This window comes from Engraulis encrasicolus, chromosome 11 (genome assembly GCF_034702125.1).
Source record: "Engraulis encrasicolus isolate BLACKSEA-1 chromosome 11, IST_EnEncr_1.0, whole genome shotgun sequence".
In the NCBI taxonomy this organism is placed as follows: domain Eukaryota; kingdom Metazoa; phylum Chordata; class Actinopteri; order Clupeiformes; family Engraulidae; genus Engraulis; species Engraulis encrasicolus.
In genome coordinates this window covers 31,104,720-31,124,719 of record NC_085867.1, presented here as the reverse complement: position 1 = coordinate 31,124,719, position 20,000 = coordinate 31,104,720, and the positions used below count along the sequence as shown (strand labels likewise).

Here is a 20,000-nt window from a genome sequence, read left to right as displayed (position 1 = left end):
TACAAAATGAGAGTGTAGCCATTGATTATCTCTTTAAAGTACGGTAATGGGAAGATGACACAGGTCACAGAGATAGGAATGTTCAAACATTCACATAATCATCATTTGGTGTGTATAAATGGACATTGCCTTAGTTCTGAAACCTGGACCATGGACACTGGACCATTTTTGTTTTGTTTTTGTTTTGTCATGTGATGTTCTATGGTATTACCATATTATTTGTAAGTGGTCTGTATGATGCAATTTTGTGAGTCAATTTCTCTCTGAAATGAATAACCAAACCGAACACCAGAATTTTAGGTGTGCTCATGACATTGCGGCTACGTTTGGTTAGACAAGGAAATGGCCATTTTAAATATAAGTTTTTTAGTTAATTCAATTTTTAAATTTTTCAATTTATCATTAAGTCAATTCAGAGAGTAGTTGTATTACAAGGTGATTGGTGTTAATATGTAGAGCCTAGAAAAGAGCTTTCAAAACAACACCACAGGATCTTTTTGTGATAACACGGACTGATATATTTAAGGGCTGAATGGTTTTTTAGTGTCCTCCTCACATGTGAACCTTTCCTAGTTGTATTCTCCCTTCATATTAGTGTCAGATTCAAACCAATGCAGTTCTGGGGTGCTACCTTGCTACTGAAAAGGCACACCAAGTATGATTGAAATCCGGGTCGGTCGGGTCCCAAAGTGTCTGATTTCACGTGAAATGACCCAATTCAGGAATGGGAATGCTCACAGTATTGACACATTTGGGGTCCACTGAGACCAACAAGCAGCATATGGCAGTGTTGCTGTGCAACTAAGAAGATCACCCCCATAAAACCCCAGCAATAATCATTTCTAAGGATTAAGACTTGATAGTTTTAGCATCTGTAATATCAGACATTTAAACGGTGTCAAGGGTTTGATCTCACTAGAAAGCAAAAAATCCCTTCTTACCGTAAGTTCCTTTGGTCATACTACAGGCACAAAGACTATGCAAGTCCAAAGGTCATTAAACCTTCACATCAACTGAACACAGTCGGTAATCGGACATTTGAGTAGGTTTAACCGGTAATTCAGGAAAAAGAATGCTCAGCATATTTAACTTCACATCTGGGATCCAGAACTGACAAGACAAAGGTGTTCTATGAAGAGACGTTTGGTTAGAGGCAACATACACACGGAAAACCGTTAAGGTCTTTTTGTTTATTAAAACAAGAATAGGATTCAAAACAGCGCCTCACGTTTAGCCCAAAGCGCCTGCATGACTTCATAGCCCATAAAACCAAGCGTGATTACTCTGTAATTTAGGCATGAGGTGATGTCTGTGGTTTTGCCCCAGGCCGATAGTTAGTGTACCAACTCCATGTCAGTCTGTGATCACAACTGAGTGGTAACATGCATGGGAAACAACAAGCTCCTGGCTGGAATCGTCAGCGCCCTGGCCTAATATACAGTGCCCTCCATAATTATTGGCACCCCTGGTTGAGATGTGTTAAAAGCCTTAAAATAAATTCAGTGTTTATTGCAGAAGAATACTGTCACACTGAAAATTTTAGGAAAATGTAGCCTTCAACTCAAATGAATTGTAGGAAAATAAAAAAAATCCCTGACTAAAAAATAATTATTTTTCATTAAATCACCTGTTCCACAATTATTGGCACCCTTAACAATTCCCAGGAAATAAATATAATTGAAGCATTTCTGTCATTTCTACAGTAGTTTACAAAGTTTACCAGAGTATGTAGGAACATTTAATTAGTAATTCATCACTTCCTGTTTCCCTGGGGTATAACTATGACGTGACACCGAGGCCATTTCTCTTATCCACTCTTAAACATGGGAAAGACAAAGGAACACAGCATACAAGTGAGGCAGATGTGCGTCGACCTTCACAGGTCAGGCAGAGGCTACAAGAAGATTGCCACTCAACTGCAGCTGCCCATATCTACTGTGAGAGGAATAATTAAGAAGTTCAAAACAACTGGAACAGTGGTAAACAAGCCTGGACGAGGACCCAAGTTTATTTTGCCACCACGCACAGTGAGGAGGATGGTAAGAGAAATCAAAATATCTCCAAAGCTCACTGTTACAGAATTACAACAAATGGTAGCATCCTGGGGTCACAAAGTCTCCAAATCAACCATCAGGCGCTGTCTACACGCCAACAAGCTGTTTGGGAGGCATGCACGGAGAAAACCTTTCCTCACCCACAATCATAAACGCAAACGTCTGGAGTTCGCCCAGCGGTATTGGGGCTTCAACTGGGACCGTGTGCTTTGGTCAGATGAGACCAAGATTGAGCTTTTTGGCAACAAACACTCTAAGTGGGTCTGGCGTGCCACGAAAGATGCGCATGCTGAAAAGCACCTCATAAGTATGGGGGTGGGTCAGTGATGCTGTGGGGCTGTTTCGCTTCCAAAGGCCCTGGGAAGCTTGTTAGGGTGCATGGCATCATGAATGCTTTGAAATACCAGGACATTTTAAATCAAAATCTGTTGCCCTCTGCCAAAAAGCTGAAGATGGGTCGTCACTGGGTCTTTCAGCAAGACAATGACCCTAAACATATGGCCAAATCTACACAGAAATGGTTAACCAGACACAAAATCAAGCTCCTCCCATGGCCATCTCAGTCCCCAGACCTCAACCCCATTGAGAACCTGTGGGGTGAGCTGAAGAGGAGAGTACAGAGGAGAGGACCCAGGTCTCTGGATGATTTAGAGAGATTCTGCAAAGAGGAATGGCTGAAGATCCCTCTTTCTGTCTTTTCCCATCTTGTGAAAAATTATAGGAGAAGATTAGGTGCTGTTTTGTTGGCAAAAGGGGGTTGTACAAAATATTAACAACAGGGGTGCTAATAATTGTGACACACATTATTTGATGTCAAATAATTATTTCTTTATGTGGGATTTTTTCCCCACTGAATAAATGCACTTGTATTGAAGGTTGGATTTTTCTCTTTTTTTCCATTAAGGTCCCATATTATTTAGAGAAAAATAATAATAATTGGAAGCTAAAAAACACATCTCAACCAGGGGTGCCAATAATAATGGAGGGCACTGTAGTTTAATAAAACATTAGAACACTTTTAGTAGATGTTTTCCATAGCCTACTTGACAAGGTGATGTATGAGTGGCAAGCCCCAAGAGCTTCTAGGAGTTTGAAATTAAACATCAGGCTGAATTACTTTCGGTCTCCCTGAACTGACAGAATGTGGAATTAAAATAAACTCATTTAGAAAAACAAACGTCGTGCTTGCTTGTTTGTTTTTATTTCCTTTTTGGTTTAGTCCTAAATGATCACCTCAGTCTGATAGACACACCTCGATTGCTCGTTTCAGGATAAGTAGTAAATCTCTCTAGTCAGGAGCAGTGCTCAGGTCATGCCACTGTGATAGCATAATGGCCAGACCAACACAACAACACAATGCAACACAAAACACACAGCACATAACACACGTCAGCAAAGCACAGCACAGCACAAAACACACAGAACAGCACACCTCAAAACACAGCATCCCATACACTAATCTTTTCTGCAGCTGATCGAAGCAAAGAGAATCTCTGTTTCTTGGCCAGTGCGAATAAACCAGAACCAAGCTCTTTCTTGTGAAAGTTAAAACCAGGACTTGGCTTGGTCATTGTTGCACACACCACAGTCCCCTGGCTATCTCCTGGTGTGCTTAAAGCAACACTAAGTGATTTTTTCCTCTATGGAAGGCCAACAGGGATTACCTGATGACGGAATGGGACCAAAACATTGTATATTAAAGAAAACAGTGAAATGGTCACAGTGCGTGGGAGCTTTTTCAAATTGTCTGACGAGGGACCCATGGGCCATCACGCACATCACAAGTTCAACTGCTTCAGATGGATAAAAGACTACCAAGAATGAAACAATGCAATTAAGAAGAACAAAAAAAGATGCACTGCCAGTCAGCCACTGTGGAAATGTATCAAGTATTTTTCTCCACACGGGTAATGGAGACCAGCAATTATGCAAGCAGAGATTCCTGTAAAGCTGATCCCAGCCGAGAAGAGAAGAGAAGAGAAGAGAAGAGAAGAGAAGAGAAGAGAAGAGAAGAGAAGAGAGGAGAGGAGAGAAGAGAAGAGTGGATAGGAACAGGAGAAGAGAAGAGAAGAGAAGAGAAGAGAAGAGAAGAGAAGAGAAGAGAAGAGAAGAGAAGAGAAGAGAAGAGAAGAGAAGAGAAGAGAAGAAGAGAAGAGAAGATAAGAGAAGAAAAGAGAAGAGAAGATAAGAGAAGGAGAGGAGCAGGAGAGAAGAGAAGAGAGGAGAGGAGAGGAGAGGAGAGACGAGAAGAGAAAAAGAGAAGAGAAGAGAAGAGAAGAGAGGAGAGGAGAGGAGAGGAGAGACGAGAAGAGTGGATAGGAACAGGAGAAGAGAAGAGAAGAGAAGAGAAGAGAAGAGAAGAGAAGAGAAGAGAAGAGAAGAGAAGAGAAGAGCTGGAGAGGAGAGGAGAGGAGTGTAGAGATGAGAGAAGAAAAAAGAAGACAAGAGAAGACAAGAAAAGAACAGGAGAAAGGAGAAGAGAAGAGGAGAGCCGACACTGGGAGGGAGCAAAGCAGATCCGAGCTGAGGCGAGGCGTTGTTAACCCTGGAGGGCAAGGCTAACAGTAAGCACTGACAACCAAATGGGTTAATGAGGTGAAATGTAGGTCTCGCCAGGCAGGTCGCTCCAGAGACGAGACGAGAAACACACACACACACACACACACACACACACACACACACACACACACACACACACACAAAAGAGAGGACATGCACACGCACACACACATACAAGGAAGAGAGCGCAGCTTGTAAATTAGAGATGATCTATTTAGCACTCAGCGCTCCCTGGCAATGCAATTCTGTACATAGCCAGCTACCCCTGCCATGCGAAGAACAACATACTTCCACACACAGTAGACACATGCCCACGTAAAAACAGAAAGCAAATACACACACATAATTGACACAGACAGACAGACAAGAGACAAGAGACAGGTACAGACACAGACACAGACGCCACACACACGCCACACACACACACACAGCTAAGTCAGTGGTAGTGCAAGGCAAGTCAGTAGTAAACTAGCCTGACTGGATCTGCAACCCTGGTTTCAACATTTCCTTACACAGCACTCAGCCATCAATAACCTGACCAATTGTTCCTGACAATACCCTGCTTTCTTCCTGGACTATGCATAGTGACATCTTTGAGACACCTGGACACTTTTCCAGTTTTTTACTCTTTTTGCTGCTTTTGCCACTCAGCTACGGCACATGTGATGAACCACTCTTTTTCTTCTCATCAAAGCTGTGTGTGTGTGAGAGAGAGATCTTGCGTGTTCTGTATGGTAAATATGTGCAAAGATGTGTGTAATGTCTGTGTTTATCTTCTGTATTTATGCATGCATGCTACTGGACACCATAATTTCCCTCGGGATCAATAAATGGTAAGCTTACTCTACTCTACTCTACTAAGTTACTCTAATGAGTAGACTAATCTTAATTAAAAGCCAAAACTAAAGTGGTGAAACCATAAAGAAGCAGTGCTGCACTCTTCCTCTGAAAACTGAGGACTATGGTACCCTGAAAACCTGTTTGCTGACAAAGAAACTTTCAAGGTGTGCAGGCCACTGCAAAACCTAATCTGAATTAAACCATCGCCATCGTTGATCGAACCAACGGCCTGATAACCAACAAAATACACCTTCTTCAGTTGTGATGTTTTAGTCAGAAGACTCTGCTAAGTTACAGTAATTTCCAACTTCCTTTTCGAGAGAATTGAAACGGATAAGTCATCCAAACTAAAAAGCAGAGTAAGCTGTTTTTTCTGTGATGAAGCAATTGGTCTACAATCTGGGACATTCTGTATTCTCAAGGTCATTGAAAACTGGAAGAAAGTAGTCATTCTCAAGCATACAGATTTAAAATGTCCAACTTCACAGTACGAACGAAATGACAAAGGAACCTTGAGGAACATCAAGACAAATGTTGTCATTCATGGGGATTTTTTTTTTTTAAGTTCCCATGAACTTAATCTGACCAAGTAACTCAAGTCATGTGTTGGCTTGTTGTTTTACTTTATTTCCTTCCAACTTGAAAAAAAAGGAAAGAAAGAAACTCATCCTCGAGCAAGCATGGAAGAGAGGCGGTCTGTCCACAAGCGAGACCAGACAAAATACCAGTATTCCCTCTGGCGAAAGAAAGAACTAAAAAAGACTCCTTGTTTGTCTACGCGAGACGAATGCGCAATTTAAGCTTGCCTTAAATCTGAACTGCAGACTGTGTGTGTGCTAGGAAACACGTATTGCAAGTTCACTGCAAAAGGAAGGGCTTTGTGAATGATGCCTTTAGCAGAAAGACCTGAATGAAATAAAATAAAATCACCTAAGCTAGCTAACCCTGTTGGGGGAAACAGGAGCTTGAACTACTTACTGGTTTGTAATCTTTCCGTTCGTTTGAAGAGGTGCACCGTGCGGTGTGACCACCCTGAACTAATCCTAAATAATCCCAAAATCTTAATTAGGAGTATAGCACCAGATGTGTGATAATATGCTAGGAGTGTGTGCCTGTGTGTGCACGCGCGCGCGCGCGTGTGTGTGTGTGTGTGTGTGTGTGTGTGTGTGTGTAGTGGGGTGATGTCTAGTTACAGCAGCCTATTGCCCCTTGGCCAGTGCACTTGCTCTACAAAACAACAACGCATCTTTGACAGAGCAGGGAGAGACAGACAGAGAGAGAGAAAGACAGACAGACAGCGAGAGAGAGGGAGAGAGAGAGACTGAGAGAGAGAGAGACTGAGAGAGAGAGAGAGAGAGACTGAGAGAGAGAGAGAGAGAGAGAGAGAGAGAGAGAGAGAGACAGACAGAGAGAGAGAAAGACAGACAGACAGCGAGAGAGAGGGAGAGAGAGAGACTGAGAGAGACAGAGAGAGACAGAGAGAGAGAGAGAGAGAGAGAGAGAGCCATGCAGATTAACCGGGCTCCTGCCACTCCCATGGCTGCCCAGCCAGCCACCCGCCTCGGCCATATGACAGGTGCAAGCAGGAGAGCTTTGCCTTTCATAACGGACACAGACAGACACACAGGGAGATGGACACAGACACAGACACACAGGGAGATGGACACAGACACAGACACACACACAGACAGAAGAACAGGCTTGCACACACACACACACACACACACACACACACACACACACACACACACACACACACACACACACACACACACACACACACACACACACACACACACACACACACACAGACACGCACACGCACACTGTATGGGGCCATGTGCCTTCTTTTCCTTCAATGAATGTCTGGAGCATGGCCATCTCATCAGAAAACCGATGAGCAAAAACGCACGTTAATGAGCACACAACACAAACACACAGTGGATGCATGCGCGCGCACACAGGCTCTCTCTCTCTCTCTCTCTCTCTCTCTCTCTCTCTCTCCCCCTCACACACACACACACACACACACACACACACACACACACACACACACACACACACACACACACACACACACACACACACACACACACACACACACACACACACACACACACACACACACACACACACAATCTGTTCACAAAAGAGCAGAGTTGTGTTACAAAGGGCCTGCTGCTGTGACTGACACCCAGCTACAAAAGCGTAATCAAACCATCTGTGAGGACCACAGCACATCAGAGAGAGACAGAGAGAGACAGAGAGAGACAGAGATGCTTTAATGGCAACAAAACAAAATCCATCTGAATAGAAAAAAAGCCATATTAGGCTACTAGAAATCATTTGTTGTAAATATTGAGGTGGTTTTGTTTGTGTGTGGTAAGTAAAGCCTTTGAGGTTATGCCCAATTATGACCTTATGGGGTGTATACTCCACACAAGAAATCATCATCAGCTAATAACCTATTAGACCCGTGATATTTTCCCTGTCCTATTACACAGTCAATTGCGTTTATGCAAATTGTTAAAAAAAAATCATTTGCATATGATTTAGGGACAAAGGCTTCCACCCACCCCCACTGTAAAATGGTTAGGACTGTTCATCCCACAAAAAACCTTACATATACCCTGTCAATTTAGCAGACATAAACCTAATACAAATGTATTAATGCCATTCGTTTGATGTTATCTTGGAGTGAATTCACAGCACAGCTGAACTGATACTGAATCTATGGGAGCCTACTGGGTAGCTCCTGAAGATTTGTTAACTGGATGGGGGCAGACTAGGGAAAATGCCAGAGATGGAAATATTTTGCTGAGGTAATATAAAGTGAAGGCTCTAACCCAAATCCTGAATCAGTGCCAAGGATTTATCCAAGCAGAACCCAAATCGCCACTCTTACAAAGCAGCATTAGATGTGCATGTCAAAAGCACTATTATGTGGAGTTATTTGCTTTCCTCTGCCATACATGTATACGTGGTGAAAAAAAACGTACGTGAGGATTATTCCCTCGGTGTAGGCTACACCTTAAAGCTGAAGCTTGCATTTTGAAACAGGAGTGTTTACTTTTTCTAGCAACCCTAATTGAAATCCCTCTGTAGTACAATTGTTTATGCTTTGCATCCCAAGCTAGCGCTAGCAAGCAAGCTAGCACTGGATACAGCCAATTCTGTCTATCCCATAGCACACGTTGTGCACACAACGTCACAGCATCTCCAGATCATTGCAGATTACTTGCATCTAAATTATCGAGATCCAAATCACAGGAGAAAAAAACCTTCGTCCAAACTCCAATAAGTCACAATAGTTTTCTGACCACAGTCCAGCTGTGGTTGTTCAACACTCTTCAGGGCAGCTCTGTGCGACGGGGCAAATCGAACAGACTAATAACAAAGGTAGCACTAGTTGAAACCATCATGAGTAATCGGGCAAGCGACATATCTAAATTCACACTTTACACAACTGTAAAGATAAAGTTGACATGCAAGATAACGCTCACAGCAAAGTACAGGCGGTCAGAATGAACTGCTGCTGCCAGCGTCCACGTAAAAGCAAGCATAACCTACCTCATCAACCTCTTCCATATCCTCCTGAATTTAATGTTAACGCCAGTCGCCAGTTTTCATATGGCATCTGGGATTCTACTGGCGATGTTGGCTAGCAGTTTTGCTAGCTACTGGCCCACTGGCACTGACTGAGACATACCCATAACAGAACTCAGACAACAAATGGTTACAATAGCTGACCGAATGCAGAAGTATGTTTTCACATCCTCAGGTAGTCCAATGTTGTTGTGGCACCAGAAACTAACATTTCGGACCTTGTCGTGGACCAGTTTACGAAGAGCTGTCATTACGTGTGCGCGCGCGGTTGACTTGGAACGAAGGCGTGACAATTCTCAGCAATGAATTTAAGCGAGAAGTGAAATGCAATATCCAAGCATTGATATAAAGACCGCGAGGGGACTGTAATGCAAAATATGCCCTGGTACACACCGGTCATAGTGCAAATAAACAGCAGACTCACCCTGTCTATGAATGTTCCCAGCGAGATAATAATCACAGAGCCTAATATTCCCCCTCTTCGCTCCGCATCTCCCACACTTTGACCTCCGCGTTTATCGCGACTTTTGTTTTCCTTTCCATCTCTTCCCCTCAAGCGTCGTGACACTTGGTACATTCCTGTTCAAAAGAGCGCACTAGTCCATCCCATTCCGCGTTCTGCCATCCATACACCAATTAAGTAGCAGGAAAAGCAGCTTTGCTGTCATGCATTTCATTCCACTGAAATGTTTTATAAATGGCATTAGGCCTATAATATTTAGATGCTATGTTCTAGCCTAGATTTTGCTCTGTGAGCAGTGGCATGATCTGAAGCTGGCAGCGACATTATCTAGCATTGGCTCTAAAAAAACCCACAAATGCATCAGTCCTCAACCAACATGTAGGCCAAGGCCCAGCCCACTGTTCACCTTTTATTTCCTAATGAAAATAGATGTTGTAATAAAACGTTACAGGTTACTGTGCAGTTGTGAAGGCAGCAGCGTTTTAGCTCTAGGACAACATGCAAAACAGCCTTTTATAAGCCTATTCCTGCCTTCCTTATTCAAATAGGGTTTTATAAAGCTTCACATTCTGGAGCCATTTTTGTTGCACTTTACTGAAAACAGACCACCAAAAGGGACTGTGTGTGCCCTGATACCATGGATGTCTGGTCAGCCTCTACTCTAATCAAACATCACTCCGTCTCTCTTCCATGACTGGCTTCTGCTGATGTTGCTGCGTTTAGGCCACACCCAGAATTATAGCTCTCTGGAGCTGGTACAGACCAAACACCATTATTATGTGCATCTCCAGAAATGTCTTATTTTTGCATCACCACAAATAGCCCTCAAGACTATTCTACAGTATCACATTTCCGAGACTTGCAGTTGGGAGGATAATCACCCAGCCTCATAGGAAATGTATGGTCTGAGGCAGCAATAAAACAAGCAAGGCCATCCTGAAATTATTCATTTTGTCAGTGGATAAAAGAACATGAATAATGTTTTTCATTTTCTGATTTGCTCAAAATCAGACGTGTAATATGAGTTCAGTGTAGGCCTAAGTTAGCTGTGGGTCTCTGCAGTGCATTGCAATATTATGTATGGGGTAGTTACAGTAGCATCATCACACAAAAGAGCCCCTGAAGTGCTGACACAAACTCTCTGGATTTTTATTCTCAATATTATTGGGGAATAATTCACTCAAGCAAAAGCAAAACGTTTGAATCAGTTGACTTGGAATTTATCTCAATAGCTGTTTTTAAGGAGAGAGCGAGCTATTGCTGCAAAACCATAACAGCAATAACTTAACCAGTGTATGTACACTGTATATTTAGTTTTATAGTATGAATTTGCCTTTTTGCATCTTCATTCGTTTCCTACGAATGTAAAAACCAACAAATGTTGTTACTTTTTCAGCACTCCTCGTGTTTTCACCCTACACAATAACAAGAGAAGAAAATATACCAAAATAAAAAATAGAATACCAAAGTGATATTATTGATCAGAAGCCTAGGCCTGTAACAGTTCTCCTCTAAAACGGAAAATACTTTTTACAGTATATTTATTATCACATCTCCATTAGAGTTGCACTTGGACTTCAGAGGGAGGGGGAAGCAAAAGGGCATAGTCTCTCTGGTCCATTTACTCTCAGGAATGACAAGAGACACACTCCGGAAACACCTACTGTACCAGCTATCAGCCCATCTGGGTGGGGAGCACACAGCACACTAAACTCAACCTTAATCACCATGTGTGGTCATGTCTCACAACAACGCTTATCCCCTCTCGCTAGAGAATCAGTACATGACAAGAATCATCTGAGCCAAACCAAACTCACGGATATTGATGTGGAGAAATGTGGCTCTTCGACCATATTAGAGGATTATTTTCCTCTGTGTGTGCGCGCGTGTGTGTGCGCGCGTGTGTGCGTGCGTGCGTGCGTGCGTGCGTGTGTGTTTGTGTGTGTGTTGTGGTGTGTGTGTTTTTTTGCTGAAAAGAATTAGGTTATCCTCACTATGACTGCACCAAATGATCTCTGCATGATGAAATGCAGTCGGACAGCACATGATACAGTGGAAATAAATGTTATGAAGGTTATACAAGCATTGTTTTTTAGAATACCACACAAACATACAATTCCTTGCACAATAACACTCCCTCAGTCTTTTGCCAATAAAATTCTAATCTCTGTCATATATTTGTTATATAACAAAAATGGCAGTGAACAAATGTTAATGTTCTAGTAACATCATAGCAATGTCATAAAGTTGTAACATTTATTTCAGCTAGTCTCAAAGCACTGTCCCCAGTCAGAATTGGAGTTGGGGCTGTGTGATTAGGGGAAAAGTCAATATCACATTTTTTTCAATCTTAGAAAAAATCTTTTAAAAAAATCTAAAACAAATTTAAAAAGAAAAAAAATCATGCCAAACAATTCACAATCCTCCCTCCTTTCAGCAGCGTGAGTGGAGAGACATAGAGAAACAAATAGTGGTGCTCTGCATGAGTGCTGGTTAGGAAGTCTGCTCTGTGCTCGCAATGGCTCAAGTGGATGCCGTAGTCTATCTTTTGAAAGTATATACAAATTAGAAAAAAGGGTTTCAACTCAATTTTATGAAATTTGATATCGTTTGACAGCTAAATTGATATTGCAATACAAATTCGATATTTTGCACAGCACTAATTGGGGTGCACGAAGCGCTTAGGTGTTCTAGGTCGGGGTTGGAGAGGGAGTCAGGGGGGGTGCAGTGATAGACAGCAATTGAGACTCACCTTCGGGGGAACATCGGGCTTGGGGAGCTTGCCGACCACTGAGGTACTCATCACTGGAGAAGAAGAAGAAGACTTCCCAGATGAAGCATCCGCAGGCTTAGCAGGAGGCCTGGAGACAGCGACAGCACCTCCACCGCTGGAACGCACTGGAACGGGAGGCGACATCCTCTTCGTACAGGGCTCCGCAGCAGGTGCAACACTGGAGGAGCTGGAACCGTCGTCCTGTGCGGGGCTCACCGATTTCCTGTTGCCGGAGGAGATGTCTCCCCCGTACAGCTTGGAGGACCTCTGAATGACAGCCGACATGAACGTGGCTCTCTCCGAGCTCCTGGACTCCTTATCCTGCTGACCGCTAGCACGGGTGGTGGTGGGACTACTGGCTTCCTCCCTCAGCTTGGCGCTGTACACCCAACTGTTGCTGGAGGTCCGATGCACTCCAGTGCCCATGGTGGGCTGGTGGTGGGGGTAAGGGGCACCCTTGGGCTTCTTGGCTTCTGACTGTGCCTCTGCCAACTTTCCTACTCCGGCCTCCGGCGCTATTTTTAGAGGCTCGTGGGTCCCTGTTGGGTAGAGGAAGCTGGTCCGGCCGGAGGGCGAGGGCGAGGGTTTTGGGGGTACCCTGGGGGACGCGCTGCCCCTGGGTGGCGTTACGACGGGCGTAACGTCGGGCGTAACAACGGGGTTCTCCTCCTTGCTCATGTTGATAACGTCCGTTCTCGCTTCGCGTAAGATCCACACGGGGGTTTCGGCCAAGCTGTCGTCGTCCCAGAGGGAGATGTCCTCCTCCCTTGACTTGTAATAGTCGTCGGCTGAGAGCTGTAGGGCCTGATATATGTCGTCCTCCTCCGTCAGACTCAGGCACTCCTCGTCAGAAGAGGAACACAGACTTGTACCGTAACAGATGCCATCTTGTGTGATGCTGTCTGTGGACCGATCCAGAGGTCTGCTGTCCTCTGCCTCCTCAAGGGGAGCCCAGCCACTGCTGATACTGGTGCAGGAGGGCTCTGAGCTCAAAGCATCCACAAGGATGACGCCACCGCCACCGCCACCACCAATCTCCTGATGCGGCAGCTGATGTTCTAAATTCTGTTGATGCTGTTGCTGCAGTTCTGAATCCCGCTGCTGCTGTTGGTGTTGATATTGATACTGATGTTGCTGCGTCTCTGGGCTTGGCCCTCGACCTTCAGCTGAAGCTCTGTGGTATCCTTCCTCTGTGGCGTCCAGACAGGCTATGCTCTCAGGCTCCGAGGGACACAGCAGCTGCTTCTGCTGCTGCTGCTGCTGCTGGTGGTGGTGGTGATAGTGGTAGTGGTGGGGCGGCTGCTGATGAGCCTTGGAGGGGGACTGCAGTTGGATGAAGAGGAAGGAAGTTTTGACCTGATGGTGATCTCCCATTTCCTCTCTGGGAGGGCGATCTCAACACTGACTGCGTTGCAGGAGGGGCATACACAGCACAGCACAGCACCACACAGCACAGCAGCCACCAGGGCCCAGGGTACCAGAGTCCAGGCTCCGGCACCAGGACCCCTGGCCCGATATCTCAGTGAGAGGAGCCGATTCCCAGGGTGACTCTCATGGTCCCCACTGCAACAGACAAAACAAAGTATTTATGTAAGAATGGTAAAGAAGACAGAGCATGGTTGCACATTAACGCATGACCCCTGCTATAAGTTTGTTGTTACCAGAATGACAATGACCAAGTTGTGATGTACTGTTTAAAAACTCTGTGTCATGTCGTGGCAGTTTTGTACTTTGACAGTAACTTTTTTTCCAGCTGATAATTAAGTATTTCACTCGTGGAATAGGGCACCTTATGCCTACTTCACTCTACAATGTCTGTGTGTGTGAGAGAGCATCCAGTCGTTACTTTGCTCTGTGATGTTTCCCATTCACCTGACACGCGATAATAGACAAATTACAGATAGACACGATAGCTCAATATTTGCAAGTTTCATTAACTAAAATGGAATCTATGGTAATTTTAGAACATCCTCTTCTACCAATGCTGTATGGTTGTATAACCAGAGCCCTAAGTTAACACCTGCCAACCGACAAAATGCTGGAGAAAATACAGTTTAGGCTTTCAGGATAGTAGAAAAGAACATTGAACCATCTGCAAGGCTGTATCCCTGATATAAGCCTACTGTAGCCCTTGGGTGCAGACGGGATAGCCAGCAATCTGACTCACTGTTTGCTGGAAACAGTCAACTATATCCTTACAACATTACTACAACATTACCCAGTAGCTAAAGGCCATTCAAATTAATATGGTCACAACATGCTTTTAATAGAGGGTCTGTAAGCCTGCATGCAACAGTTAATATGTACCATTTTAGCCATGTGTGTGTAATTGTAGCATCTGTCTTGCTTTTACGCAACAACACAGCCTATTCATCTGGTTTCAGGCAAGGCTATCTATGGGCCACTGTACTGAAGCTGTAGTGGACACGGCCCTGCCCCCACCTAAACATAACATCTTAGTGCTACGATCTAAACATAATCCCCATAGGCCGCCTCACATATGCTCGGCTACATAAACAAGCCCACCACGCCACTGGCTTAAACCACTGGGTCTTTTACAACTACTCTATCCTTGGCCTTGCCGAAGTTGCCGTCCCTAACATCTAGTCGATTTAGGTTGAGGTTGACGTCTAGGTCAGGTCTTCTGGGAGATTATTCTTGGTGCGAACAGGGGAGAGAGGAAAGGGGGGGGGGGGGTGATGACGCATCGCGTATTACATATATACAAGCATATTACATACATGCAAGCATATTACATGCCACCAGGGCTGCTGACAGCTTTTGCTGGGCCCTGGACAAAGTCATCTGAAAGGGCCCCCCATCCAATTTTGGGCCCCCTGTGTCCCTGGGCCCAGGACAACTGACCCCTTTGTGTGTGTGTGTGTGTGTGTGTGTGTGTGTGTGTGTGTGTGTGTGTGTGTGTGTGTGTGTGTGTGTGTGTGTGTGTGTGTGTGTGTGTGTGTGTGTGTGTGTCCTGTCGGCTTTCCTGCATGTCACGACCGAACGTTAATGATTGGGTAAAATCAGACGCACATTTCAAACTCCAACAGAGTGCATCCCTCACACTAATGATTGTTTCTCAATTCAGTCATTCCAGACCGTCTGGGAAAATGAAATTAGTACAAGGGTATGGTAAGACAAGCAGGCTAAGGCTTCCCCACTTCGAGTTGTTTTTTTTTTCTTTCTCCTTTTTCTCTTTCCTCTCTATCTTGCATAAACTGGAACATAGGCCTTAAACAGGGAAGTGAAACAGTGCTGTAGGCAGTCCCATAATTATGTGAAGCGTGGCTGTGGCTCTACTTCTGCAGAAGGCCAGCACCTCACGTGTCTCAAGGAGGCAAAACCAAGCAGAAAAAAATACACACACACACTAATTCTGTGTATAATTAAATATTAAATATTAGTTACTGCGGTTAGAAAAGAGAAAGCAAAAAACACACAAGGGCTCTTGTGATAATTTTGGGGGGAAAGACTCTTCAGGGTCCTCATGATCTCTTCCCAGAAATGCTTGGTCATGCGCTGTTGCAACAAACCTACCATTTACCCAGTCACCAACACACAGATATCAGCAAGTCTCCCCGGTAGCATGTCAATAAAACACGGGTATCCAGGAAAGCATTTCATCTTTGATTTCATGTGCTTCACAGGCTAAATACTTGAACATTCAAGTTCAGCATGTTACTCTATAACCTGGGGACAGTGGAAAGTAACTGTTCACATGAGTATTCAAATCACAGCAGCACGTGCTGGGGAGAAAAAAACGGGGGGAAAATAGACCTTTTTAGTCTATTTTTAGTTACACTATACAGTACAGTACATTCATGTTGGTGTTCATTATGGGGACCTCCAGACCTCCCCACTTAAAGCCATGGCCACTCTGCACTGCCGAGCCAAGGAACATCAAAGAGCCTGACTGGCACTATGCCAAGTCTCCCCCCTCCCTTCCCCCTCCCCTCTCGTCTCTCCGTCCCGTCCCACCATGCCTGCCTGCCTGCCATTATTTATACTGGAGCTGTGGAGCTCACCAAACCAAACGTGCATAATGCCGGTCTGTCGCGGCGGGATCCCTGTTGTGCAGTGCTGGTCAGCAAGGCCATTTGAGGGTACTTGGGGGCCCTAGGCAAAGAAGAACGCTGGGTCCCTGACCCCATACTTGTGTACATTCTTGTTCTTAAAAGTCTTGTGTTTTTCTTCTCTTCACAGTATTGAAGAGGACCCCCCTCGAGAGAGATTTTGATGGCAATATCATTGCACTTTTTAGTCATTGAATTTAGGGAGGTGCTGCCAGCCACACTCACAAAGTTGCTGTCATTGCTGTCTTTTGAATACAAGTGCATAACCACCAGTCATTCCCAGGTGGTCCCCGTTTCGTCCGTGGGCCCTCTACAATTGCCTAGTTTGCTTGCCTGGTTGTGACAGGTCTGTTGGTCCGCCAGAGCTGTAGGCTGCACAAGCATGCTGTCAGGACCGCTGACAGCTTTGGGCGAGCCCGGAGAGAAAGTAATCTGAAACGGTTTCCACACTCACACAATGTAGTGAGGACCCAAGACACGAATCTGGGCACCCCTCTCCCTGGGCCTGGGACAAGTTGTCCCTTTGTCCCAATCTTTTCAGCTTCCTTGGTCGTTAGGCTACACAAGCATGCAGTGCACAAGAGCCCCGATGTTGTAACTCACTCGTGAGATATGCAGACTCGAGCAGCATTCACGACATATCACAGCAACTACAGTCCACTGTGGTTGAGGCCCATTGTCTGACTGGTTTAAACATAGCTCGCACATTGTAGCATAATGAGAAGGTTATGCTGTGCGTGTGACCCTGGCCTGGAGGTATCTTGAGAGGCTGAGAATGTCAGCAGACCTGACTTGCGCAGTGCAATTTGTGCGTGTATACGTAGTCCTACTGTATATGAATGTGTGTGGTGTGGAGAATGAAGCCCTACCTTTATTGTCCACTCAGGAGTGACCATAGTCATCAAAGGCCTTCTGTTTTGGTAAAGGATAGAAAAACATACAGTGAAATTAGTATATTTTCATGCCAACATACCTCAGAATACTCCGCACTCAATACATACAACAGAAGCATAATTCGCCAATGAAGATGCTGGTCCAAACACACAATGATGAAAGCGACCAAAAGAAGAAGACACACGACACACACACACACACACACACACACACGCACACACACACACGCACACACACACACACACACAAAGAAGTCCTCCTGCATCAACCTGTGTACCCACCCACACACGTCCTCTCTCTATTTGTCCAGAGTGCAAGGCCCTCGGCTATGTCTTCCTTTAAGTCCAGCTTGTCTGTAAACAAGCCCTGATTCGTTAAATGCTTACAGGACTTTGGCAAACGTTCTGCAGTGTCAGTTCCAATTGGCTCAGAGTTATTGAAACCAAACACAGAGGAAATGACATCACTGGGGAGGGGGGCTCCCAGAGAGGCCTGTTCTATGCGCCTTTTTTCAGTCACCTCACCCCAGTCCGTCACTGGGACCCATAAAAAATGGGGGGTGTAAGCAGGGCCGCTGACAGTTTTGGCTGGGCCTGGGACAAAGTCATCTGAAAGAGCCCCCTCACCCAATACATGCAATGCAATAAGAACTCAATTATGCCCGTCTTTCCCTGGGCCTGGGACAACTGACCCCTTCGTACACACCCCGGCTTCCCTGGGTGTAAGGGAGGGGGGGACAGGCTGACGTGACGCTCTCTCTCTCTCTCTCTTGCAATGAAAGCATTGTGTCCTGGCAGCTCCAACTACGCAGACTGGCCAGCCATAAGGCAGGCAGCAAGGGAAAACAGCTGTGGGGGTAGCAGCTACAGAAACGACACAGCAGACCACCCCTCCATCTTAAGCTAAAAAAGCTGCTTTTCCATGCGCACGGTCAGGATAATGGAGAAATTCAGTTAGTTCAGTAGATATCCATGTACGTATAAAGAATGACCATTTGTTGTTGTTCTAGAAATAAGGAACTGGTTTTGTGACTATGAAAGATTCTGTGAGCAGAGTTGGTGGCAGTGCAGCATGAAAGGCAGAGGGGTTGTTTCAAACATGCACCAACATCTCCCTGGATGCTGATGGCATCCCATCCCTGATAAAGCTCTCTGCCGGCTGGGTGGGTGCTGCGCATGGGCACCAAAGCAAACATTCTCCGGGCAGATAAAGACCACGAGTGGGAAGAGTTTGCATAGTCCAGCCTACAGCTCATGGTCCTGACAAAACAACGACGAGAGATGTCTGCCTGAAAACAAAACGCTCTTTATTCAGGGTTGAGGAGAAAGTCACCAAGTTCAAGCCGTCGGCACTCAATGGACATTTGAGAACGAAGTGGGTGTGTGATGATCCTACACACAGGATCATGACTCATGAATGAAGTTTTCTCACAGAGAAATATAGGGAATAAAATATTTCTGGTTATGGCAATATATCACATATGATACAAAACACATAATTGTGAAGTACACAGTTTACTTTCATTATCGGTTAGATGACACATTCAGGCAGAGGCTATAATTCAGAACACCTTATTTGACTTTCAGGTCAACGAATTATTTACTCTCTTACGTAACCATGATCTTAACACTTCGCACACGACATAGGACTGTATATTTTATACGACTCCTTTATCGGCTGTACAAGCTCGGTGTATAGGCTATATGGTTAATGTTAAGTAACCAATTTTACGCACAGAGCATCTGAGGACAAGATGCACCTGCGCTTTAAGAAATTATGTGCAGCAGCCAGCAACTCAAGTTTTTTGGTCAGCCATTAGAGGCATTTTGTTAACTGTTAATGACTAAAACTGAAAATGCCGTCTACTCACCATGTCCCCATGTGTTTGCCTACGGAACCAGGAGCATTCCCTCTGTTTTCACTCAAGCGTTTCGATGTGCAACAAGCGTACGGGATGTGGAGCTGGAGAGCGAGCGTTGCAAGTTTGGCTCCCTGTCATTCTGGGTGCGAAGTGCGAAGTCAAGACTGACATCGCCTCGCACCACTCGCACGTGTGAGTGGGAAGAAAGAAATATGTCACCCTGTGGTACGTGTGCCTCAGCCTTAATTCTTGCTCAGTTGTTCAGCCAGTGGTGGTGGTGTAGCCTATCGCCGGGTGCGTATTTCCCCATTTTTCTGAGGAAACCAGCAGGTTTCTTATAGCACTTACGACTCCAGTTACCCTATTCTAGTAAACCTTAGCTTTATCATAAATATGGCACGCGCAGAGAAATTCCAAGGGAAGTTTTCTCAGCAACACCAAACACAAACAGGTCGCTAATGCATCTGTATAAAACTTGTTACAGATAGATTGGCTACAACACCCGCAAAAGACGCCTGGTTACATGTATTTACAGTCGAAATTAGTAAGGTTTTTTTATTATTATTTTTTTTTTAGATGTGATTGTAGCTTTTCTTGTTAACTGTCATACACTGGCAATGAGCTGTTCCCTTGGGACAATAACTGGTTGTGTGCTGGCATTGCAAGTCTGTCTCTGAATGACACACCGGGGAAGAATGCTTGAGGCCCAACAACACATTAATGTTTAATATGCATATGCACTGTAAGTTGATGAATTATAAGCATATAGTAGCCGTTTTATCTTTTATTTTATCATTGGCTCTTTTTGAAAGGGACGACAGTGAGGCTGTTTTCAATTTTCACGTCTTCTTCTTTGGCGTAGCCTATGTGACATCGA

At 44.8% G+C, this 20,000-nt stretch overlaps 1 protein-coding gene across 3 annotated transcripts in view; it reads right to left on the bottom strand.

The window, feature by feature from the left end:
- psd3l (pleckstrin and Sec7 domain containing 3, like) overlaps positions 1-19,381 on the bottom strand; it is a 199,774-nt gene extending 180,393 nt beyond the window's left edge. Inside the window, exons 1-3 of one of the 3 annotated variants that reach the window (XM_063210436.1) lie at positions 19,133-19,381; positions 17,238-17,280; positions 12,275-13,858 (exon numbers count right to left, since the gene is read on the bottom strand). In XM_063210436.1, the coding sequence (XP_063066506.1) occupies positions 12,275-13,669 (1,395 nt within the window). In that variant the 5' untranslated portion in view covers positions 13,670-13,858; positions 17,238-17,280; positions 19,133-19,381. Of the gene's footprint in view, positions 1-9,023; positions 9,464-9,483; positions 9,652-12,274; positions 13,859-17,237; positions 17,281-19,132 lie in introns of those variants that run through there. The other 2 variants (XM_063210437.1, XM_063210438.1) reach the window with 2 other exon arrangements.
- Between the last annotated feature and the right edge of the window lie 619 nt (positions 19,382-20,000).